The 10,626-nt window shown below is 27.9% G+C and overlaps 1 protein-coding gene across 1 annotated transcript; it reads left to right on the top strand.

The window, feature by feature from the left end:
• The first annotated feature begins 7,229 nt into the window (after positions 1-7,229).
• LOC125811647 (1-aminocyclopropane-1-carboxylate synthase 7-like) lies at positions 7,230-9,690 on the top strand. Its single transcript, XM_049491171.1, has 3 exons — positions 7,230-7,382; positions 8,024-8,313; positions 8,826-9,690. The coding sequence occupies exons 1-3, from the start codon at positions 7,230-7,232 to the stop codon at positions 9,685-9,687; spliced, it is 1,305 nt and encodes a 434-aa protein (XP_049347128.1). The 3' UTR covers positions 9,688-9,690.
• Positions 9,691-10,626: the final 936 nt, after the last annotated feature.

Below are 10,626 nucleotides of genomic sequence, written 5' to 3'. Positions count from 1 at the left end.
TCTAGAAACTACGGCGTTTTATTAAATGGGCCATTGGGCTGTGTAAATGGGCTTTAAAATTGGGGATCAGGTATATGAACAATGTTTGGGCCGCAATTATTTGATTTTGGGCCACAAAAGGAACAAGGCAAATATTGCAAGGCCTAGCCACTTTTCGATCGTTTTGAAAAATAATTACTAGTACTTGAGTAAGTTAAAAATTTAGGATATTGACATAATTTTGAAATTCATGATGTTGTTGTGGATTTCAAACTTAAAAAGAGTGTAACTTCATGATAGTACGTGTACGAGATATTGTAGCCCTGCAATGCGTTCTACAAAATGCTTATGTAAGAACTAGTAAAAAGAAAGTAGTGTTCCACCACTTGACGATAAGAGGAAAGGAATTTAGAAAGAAAAAAAATAATTTCGTATATAAAGATATGAATTTTCAGGCTTAGATTGAAATGGAATTCCTGAAAACTGGGGTTGGACTCACTGGAGTATTAGTTCTTGTTCTGCTTTAATAGAGGCATTGTAACCGTATGTGGAATAACAATTCCTTTGCTGACATAGAAGAGAGAGAGCACTCCCCTCCGAATTTAGTCGGGGCTCCAATGTAGACTCCGGACTCTGAGCGAAAAAAAAAAAGAAAAAAAAAAGTAATTTCGTATATAAAGATATAAGTTTCCTGGCATAGATCGAAATGAAATCTCTGAAAATCAAGACTGGAGTATTAGACTTATTCTGCTTCGATAGAGGCATTGTAACCGCAAGTGATTTTACAATCATTCAATTTTTGAGTGCATGTGGCTTGATTCTCCAAGTGCTAGTTGCTACCTAATAATTTCTCTAGTTCCAATGCATATTATAAAAGAGCCGTCCATATGATTATTTTGCTTTCAGCTTGCGCGGCTGTGAGGCTCCCACATTAGTGGATATATATTTATAGTTGGACGCAATATATTAGTAATATAACTTCATAAATATATCGTTAAAGTATGAGTGTGGGATCAACTATGTCTTTTATATGAGGTCAGATAAATTTAAGTTTTGAAGTGTATCGTGGTCTGATGTTAATTAATCGATTAATCTCGTAATTAGGTTTAAGTGGTAAAATCTTTTAAAATAAGACAAAAATTTGAGTCGAGTATTTGACGATAAGGACATAGACAAGTAACGGATGATAAATTTGCTCAATTTATATAGTATGAACTATGAACTATGAAGGCATATTTAAATTATTTATGTTAAAAATGTTAAAGAAAATGTCTCCGTCAATTCATAACTAGTGATCAAAGAGTCAATATTTGGGTTGTACTATCAGTTAGGATTCCTTCATTTTTAATCAAATATTTCGAAATTGAAATATTGGAAATATAAAAAAATCATATTGAAAGCGTTGACGCAAAATCAATAACTATAATATACCACAAATTTCAGTGCGAATACGAGACATCAAGCGGAATAGTTGTCAAAGGCTTATGTGGAAACTCGTGTGTGTCGCATTTATTGTTCATCTTAAAAAAACACGTCGACATTTGTTTAGTATTGAGGAACTTAATTCTCAACAACTACATATGACTTTGGTAGTTTACATTTACACAAATAATATATGCAAGAATTGATCTTCTTGTTCAAGTAGGATGTTTTTTTTTTTGTCGTCAATTAATGTATTCTTGCTAAAATGAAAATAATACAAGTATCAAAAGAATCAATATATATCGTAATAACTAGCTAAAATAATAATAATAATAATAATAATAAAAAGGGGGGAGAAGAAAGAGGATGAATACAACAAACATGAAAGGGCTACACGAATGGGAATGTAATATTGCAAAAAAGTATTTGACTTACATCTTAAAATATTAGCGAATTCAGAATTTGATAGGCTTATAATAAGGATGATCTTATAATATATATACATTTTAATATATTTATTATATATATAATTGAGGTTGACAATGGTGAGTTTAGTTAAACTTTACAAATTTTGCTCTAAATTATTGTCTTTCAATTCTAGTAATGGTGATTATACTTTTATATACAATTAATATGAAATTCATGCAATCTGATTACCAAGAACACATATATCTTGCTCCAAATGATGTTATGGGGCATAGATTTATCAAAATAATATCAATATAAGAAATGATATTACTCACAAAAACTACTAAATCTCACCAAGAACATTCCCCTCATCTTGCTTAATTTCATATATTGCAAAGAGGGAACCACTAAAAAGGATTTCTAGGGAATAGTTGATTTTGTCACTAGATTCACAATAATGCTTGCGTCCAAAGACCAAAAGAAATTTTCTTGATACATATCACTACATATATAATAATTAGCTCACCAAACACATTGCAAATTTTATAAAGTAAAAAAAAATGATCGTGGAAATGTGTGTCGAACTAGAAGAAATAAAATTAAATAAATCGTTTTCTAAAAGTATATTATCAATTTCAAGTCTGATTAAAAAAAAAATATCACGTTAATAATATTTGGACAAGGACCTCATATAGACGTTATAATCTAATGCTTATACAAGTCTTAGTGATTGCTTCCATGACTCGAATTCATAACCTATAAGTTAAGAGATAATTTTATCATTGCTTCAAAACTTTCTTTTTTCTATATATATTTTGACTAGAAAAAATATATATTACACAATCAGATTATTATAGACTATTATTAATAATATGTTAGATAATTAACTAATATCATGTTATAACATGTTAAAATATACTGATAATATTTTTGAAAATTACACCATCAATATATATAATTCAAACATAAACTCCAAATGTTAAACATGAAAATCTCATGAGAGAACCTTAGTTCTAATATCTAACCAAAGTCAAGAATTAGTATGATTCTGATCTTATCATCATTCACATTAAGTAATTTTTTTCAACAAATGTCATGTTGTTATTGGTCCTATATCTTCCAAAAAGATTTGTGCCATAACTTAGAGCTACAAAAAAGAAATTAGTGTTCCTCATAGTTTCAATAAATTAATTTATTTTTTTCATAATAATTTTATTTTTGTCTGATTCATGGAGTATTTAGTTTTAATCTTGTGGTATTGGATGATTCCACATAAACAAATTATTGTTGCAGATCTGAATTTTTGATATAGTAGATAGTAATGTCAAACCATTATTTATTCTCTTTAAAGTTTATCTCATATATACAAGCAATAATGGAATAATTTACAAGAAAATATTTTTTAAGTTGACATTATAGTCTAGAATTATTTTGAGTACTTAAAATAAGTACTTTAGTTAGTTAATTAGATGTGATTAGGTGGATTAATTGACTCTATGATGATGTTCACAAGCCAATGCTAAAGCAAACTTATTAATTAATCGCGATAATTAAGATGTGCGCGATTATAATAAATGTGTTTGGACATTTTTGGAAGTTTGTTATAATTAGTCGAATTTCTAGAGAGTTGTTTAGAAATTAAGACAAGTTTCCTTTTGTTAATGATGTAATTGTTAAAGCTAATTGGGCACTCCTATTTTAGAGGGGATATATAATTGCGTATTTCTTTGACTTTTAAAAAAAATATTATTTTGAGGTGTTTATTTCAATTGATTTAGAAGACGTTCCCTTTAACACTTAACATCTTCACGAAGTCCTTTATCAAGCTTTATTAATGGAATGATCGTCAAAGAAATCAATCATATTCAAACAACGTAAAAGAGTTGTTAATAAGTGAAGTTATTTATTTATTAGTGTTTAATTGATACTCTATAGAAAGTTGAAATTAATTAAGTTTGTTCCAATAAGTAATGTTTTTATTATTATTCAAAGAAAATTCAGTTTGTCACATTTTATATATCTTAAAATTGTCACATCTCTCATGTTTTATTGTAATTTCTTCACTATTAATGCACTTTTAGCTGTAATCCAATTTATCACAAATTAATGAGCATTTCATTCTTTAAGTAGAAGGTATGGACAAGATATAACATATCTTTAGCTTACGAAAGATACGATTCTTAATAAAAATATATAAAAATTAAGGATTAAAATAGTCAAAAATAGAGTGTTATCATACTTTTGATGCGGGAGAAACAGGGGCCAGTCTCATTTGCTCAAGTGGTCATCTTCTCATTAATTAATAACATTGGTTAGTATTCACATAATATCTTAATCTTTAATTTTTATTACATCACTTCTTTTGTTTACGTTCATCTTATCATTTTCTTTTCATCCTCATTTCACCTTTTTTAAGGAAAGAATTTATTGAAAATATGAGTTTCTACAAAAAGATACCATATAATTTATATTTATTATGCTCTCTTCAGACTATATCTTCTCCCGACCTCATTTATAAAATTATTCTAAAATATATAATTATTGTTGTATCCTTTGAGATTGAATATTGATTTGATTATGATCAGTATCTCTTTAATTTCTAGTGTTACCTAACCCACTAGAATATAATAATACCTTTATGATTCTTCAATTTGTTGAATCTTATACTATTATATTGTAGCAAGTTACTTATAGAGAAAGACACTTTAAGATACTATCTAATCCCTATAATTAGATTAATAAATTAATGACATCAAACAAACACTTTTCCACATATATATTTAAGGTAATTAAAAAAAAAAACACAAAGCATCCCCTTCTCTAATCATGAGATATAATATTTAATTTGGTCAAATTTGCACTACTTATATTATATGCTAAATAGATAAACTTTAGCTGATGAGGTTCTAATTAAACTGCGGCTTAATTAAGAAGCACCAGAAACAACAATAGATTCAGAATTTAAACTTTATTGAATTTTATAGTTTTCGATTTTTTGGAGTCACCTAATCAAGTGTTGTAATTGAGTTTTCAATTTAATATTTAATATGTATTTGAAGATATTTTGAACACATATAAATTATTTAGATCAAAATTGTTAAATTTTGTTGAATTACATGATAATTAAACATTTAGGCCACACGCGATCGTCGGACGATAGTATAATAGTATTGACAATTAAAAGTACTCTTTAAGGTTACTATTTTGACCTTCAAGTGTACTTACATTGTCGATAATACTATACATAGCCTATTGATTGACAATGTAGTAATTGATCGAGAATTCTCCACTATTTTAATTAGATTTTTTACGAATCAAATCCTAAAATAGAGATTGAACTTTTCAATAAAGAGCAATTTATTTTCCTTGTGAGTCTAACAGTCATCTAGATTAGGAATGGAGCTAAGGATGTGTCAAATGATTCATCTGAACCCCTTTATCAAAAAATACCCTTGTTTTACAAAATCAAAATTATATTTTATATATACAGTATTTAATAGACATGAAATTTAATTGATTTCATTTCACTAATATAAATTAAAGGAGAGAAAAATATCATGCTAGGAATTAAAATATTGTCCACTTCTATTAATACTAGTCGTAGCAAATAAAAAATAATCAATCACTCTTAATTTCCTGAGTTAGCTTAAAAACACTCTTAATATAATGTGAAAATATTTGTTTTGAAGTAATGTTTGCATGACTTTTTTTTTAATAAACCTCACACCACTAAAAATATTTGATCATTACACTTATTTGTTTCACCATATGATCGATGAGTTAATTTAGCTACATTCTGATAGAAAAGATTAAAATAAATACTCCCTCCGTCTTATTTTATGTGGTACTTTTCGGATTTCGAAATTCAAATAAGTCTATTTTTTACCATAAAATTTTCATAGATTTTTATACATTTTGAATTGTCAATTATTGTGACTTATAGTACTTTTTAATTATGTAGTTTACAAATATATAAATTTTATTTTAAAAAAATGAAGATTTCATGCGTGAATTCCCGATCAAACTTAAATTGTTTGACTCTCGAAAAACGAAAAGTGCCACCTAAATTAGGTATTGTAACAAAGAATATTAAGCATATAAAATATATACCATTGTGGTCTAGGATATATAATCTGCAGAAGATTGTATATTTTGGTTAAGTACTTGAAGCAATAATGATAATTAAACCTTAATGATAATGATTAACATATCCTTAAAAGTATGTGGGGCCAAAAATATCCTTTCGCAGCTTCATTTATTTTTTTTTAATTGTTTTTGCACCAAAAAATCAGAATCATAATGATCTTATGATTAATCTCGACCTCAAATTATCTATCATGATTCTCTTTTATATGTTCTTTAAAACATATTGATCAGGGATTTTAAAACTATTTTATTGTCCCTGATATTTGAATGAACATAACATCACCCATAACTATAAGGATAAAATGAAATAATTTTATCTTAAACTTCTAAAATGTTAAATAATATAAAATAGCTATTTTTAAAAATTACGAAAATTAATTTGAGGCCAAGAGAATAATATATGTCCCTATCAGGCTATACTTAACCACTCTAGAAACTTTTCAAATAGTTTGATATGTTTTCACAATTTAAAGTACAAATTTTAAGGGTTTAACTTATATAGGTAAAGAAATTTTTATGCCATTAAATTATAATAAAGAAACCTAGAAATAGCTAGCCTCCATAAAAAGGCTAGATTAATTAGTAATTATCTTGTAATAAAGCAAGTAAGTTATTACTGTTGTTTTTAAATATATAAACAAAAATTAAAAAGTTTACATCTAAATTTAAATCAAACATTAATTAGTTTGACCTTCATATTTCGAAACAAATTTAAATGGAAGGGGTATGAAATAGAGAAATCAACCACATGCATGATCAATAATATAGTACATAATTTAAATACATTATTAGTTTATTACTTGTAATATAGTACATATTTAAAGACATTATTAGTTTATTACTTGTAATTAGAAACAAACAACAAAGTTAGGAAAATGTGACTTTTGTTAAAAACACCCCCCCCCCCTCCCAAACCCCATATTTCAACCACCATATTTTCTATGGGGATCTTTTTGGAGATTGAGATTTATACAAGATTTGAAAAAGATGACAAAAGCTTAATAGTTGTCACCAACCATTTAATTTTTAAACTATAGTATATTTTTGTTAAAAGGTGATCTTTGATCTTGTTTACTCTACAAAATCAATCATTGGTTATTTTGAAGGAATTTTATCCCTTTTTTTTTCAATGAAATTTGAGGGGCCCAATTTTTCTTTCTATTTATATAAGGGGTTTATTTGACATAAAATTTCATTCAAATAGTTCTCATTTTCTTGTGTTTGTGCAATATATTCATATTTTCTGGAAAATAAAATATCAAAAAATAATAAATATGGCCAGTGTTGAGCTATCAAAAGTTGCAAATTCAGATACTCATGGTGAAGATTCACCATATTTTGCAGGATGGAAAGCTTATGATGAAGATCCTTTTGATGAAGTGCACAATCCATGTGGAGTAATTCAAATGGGATTGGCTGAAAATCAAGTAAGTATAAACTGTTTTCTCGTACAGGTTAAACTTTTAGATGATACATTCTTGCAATTCAACATAATATTAGAGTCATCAGGTTGAAGTCTTGAGTTTGAATCTCGTTGATATTCATCATCCCTTCTTTCATTCTAGGGTGACATTCGAACCATTTATTTTTTTCTTGGCTCGAAATGGAAGTAAGTTTGAATAGTATCTTAGAATATCATCTCTAGGGTATATTGAAAAGAATTTTTACGTGTTGATCATGAAAAAAATTCAAGCTCGTACGTTGAAGAGCGTATTTGAAGATATAATTAAGCAAACCTAATGGTTCTGCTCTTTGAATCGAGGGTTTATCGAAAATAATTTATCTGCCTTCACAAGATAAGAGCACAATTGCGTACACATCATTGTCCCCAGATCTCACTTGTGTAACTACACTGATATATATGTAGATGTTGTTGTAAAAACATACTACCTTGTCTAATAACAAAAACTTATAGATGAAATGATAACACAATTTAATAACTGCTCAGACTCTCTTAAAATGTTACCACACTCACGTTAAATCCTTCAAAAATATAGTAATTCACAACATTTTTTAAGAGTCTGAATAACATGATTAAGCTAATATATATTCTATTTTTTGTGTATAGGTATCATTTGATATGGTGGAAGAATACTTGGAAAAACATTCAAAAACAATTAATTGTGGAAGTGGAATTTCTAACTTCAGAGAAAATGCTTTATTTCAAGATTATCATGGATTATATTCATTTAGAAAATCAATGGCAAAATTCATGGAAAAAATAAGAGGTGGAAGGGCAAAATTTAATCCAGATAGAATTGTTATTACAGCTGGTGCTACTGCTGCTAATGAATTATTAACTTTTATTTTAGCTGATCCTGGTGATGCCTTACTTGTTCCAACTCCTTACTATCCAGGGTAAGTAATATTATTTATAGTAAGTAAATTATTTTATCCAAATAATTATTAGTTACTATAGTATATATATTTTTATAGGGAAAAGAGTCAAAGATACCTTTTTACTATTTAAAATATCTTAAATTTAATAGTATGTTATACTTTGTCGTCATGTATATCCTTATTAGTTAAATTTAATACGCGTATTCCTAATCCTAAATGCAAGTAGGAATATATAAATTCTCTACGTTGAAAAATTACATATTGAATATAGAAGGTGTTGGATTCTCTTAGCCTTTTAATTTGGTGCATTTTTTTCTTTTTATTTTAAATCTCCTTAGGTGAAAATCCTGATTTTGATACTGTACAAAATATGAATAACTTGAAAGTATAACAAAAGATAAAATTAAGATATTTCGTATCGTAGACAAGTAAATTTGAACATTTTCCCCTATTTCAATTCACTCACAATCTAAGTTATAATTATGTTTTACCAATAACTTATGATTCTATTTGTATTTTTTTTTTTACAGATTTGATAGAGATTTAAGGTGGAGAACAGGTGTAAAAATAATTCCAATTCATTGTAACAGTTCAAATAATTTCCAAGTTACACCACAAGCCTTAGAATCAGCTTATGAAGAAGCAAAATCCAACAAAATTAAAGTTAGAGGAATACTTATAACAAATCCTTCAAACCCTCTAGGTGCAACAATCCAAAGATCAAATCTTGAGGGTATTCTTGATTTCGCGGTTCGTAAAAACATCCATCTTATCTCTGATGAAATCTACTCTGGCTCAGCATTTTGTTCCTCGGAATTCGTGAGCATAGCTGAGGTTCTGGAATCTAGAAATGGTGTGGACTCAGAGAGAGTCCACATCGTTTATAGCCTTTCAAAAGACTTAGGTCTCCCTGGATTTCGAGTTGGTACAATTTATTCATACAATGACAATGTTGTTACAACAGCTAGGAGGATGTCAAGTTTTACGTTGATTTCATCTCAAACACAACAATTGTTGGCATCCATGTTGTCTAATGAGGAATTTACGACGAATTATATTAAGACGAATCGCGATAGATTGAGGAAGAGATATGAAAAAAATATTGATGGATTAAAGAGTAGTGGAATTGAGTGTTTGCAAGGGAATGCAGGGTTATTTTGTTGGATGAATTTGAGTCAATTATTGGAAAATTCAACAAAAGAATGTGAATTGGAACTTTGGAATTCAATTTTATGTGAAGTAAAATTGAATATTTCACCAGGATCATCATGTCATTGTTCAGAGCCAGGATGGTTTAGAGTTTGCTTTGCTAATATGAGTGAACAAACATTAGAAATTGCACTCAAAAGATTACATAATTTCATGAAAAGAAGAACACAAAAAAGGGATTAACTTTCTTCTTTAGACCAACAAGGGTTATGTAGCGGTGAATCCAGATTAATCGGGCCCTAATAGAGGTATCAAACATTGAATGGTTGGACCCTAATACAAGTATCGAACATCAGATGGGATACTCAGAGAAAAAAAAAACTTTCTTCTTTAGTTCTTTTTGGTTTGAGGGGGAAAAATCCAATTTTGATTGATGTTGGATTAATTCTCTAATTGATGTTAATTCCAAGGATTTGGATTTTTGTCCTCATATAATTGTACATCATTATTGAATTGAAGTTATATATAGAATTACTTCTTTAGTTCTATTTTATATGATATTGTCTTTACTATCTTTAAAAAAGAAGAAGACATGATTCTATATGTTGGGAAATTATTAGTGATATTTAATTTTTATTGTTATTCCTAATAATATGATTTTATAGTTATACACGTATAATAACATGTTTAAATTACATTAGTGTTACTTTTGGCGTAGGGGTGAATCTACTATTCTGATTATGGGTTTATGTGAACTTAACAATTTTGGTCAAAGCTCGTACTATATATTAATAAATTGACATAATATATAAATATGTCTTTTAACTTAGCTTCAGCGGTTGTCTAGACCCTTCAACTTAGAATGTACACAAATAGACACTTAAACTTGTATAAAATTGAACAAATAGACACATTCATCCTATATGACAAATTTGTGTCTCATGTTTCACTTTTCAAATATCAAATTATGTAAACTTTAATTGGTATTTAAAATATATTGTCTCATTAAATTAACATGACAATCGATTCCGTAAAAAATGAGATTGACAATCAACTAAAATTCCGTCTTTGTGAGATCGTCAATATTATATCAAAAGCGTCTTTATTAGAGTATATCAAATCAGTACAGCTATACTATCGTCTATCGCTATTATTCTTCTGGTGTAACAAATCAATTTATTA

The sequence above is a fragment of the Solanum verrucosum genome, unplaced genomic scaffold (genome assembly GCF_900185275.1).
Source record: "Solanum verrucosum unplaced genomic scaffold, falcon-dt-bn FXZP01000238.1, whole genome shotgun sequence".
Lineage (NCBI taxonomy): Eukaryota > Viridiplantae > Streptophyta > Magnoliopsida > Solanales > Solanaceae > Solanum > Solanum verrucosum.
The sequence above is the reverse complement of the archived record's forward strand: the minus strand, read 5'-3'. Positions and strand labels throughout refer to the sequence as shown.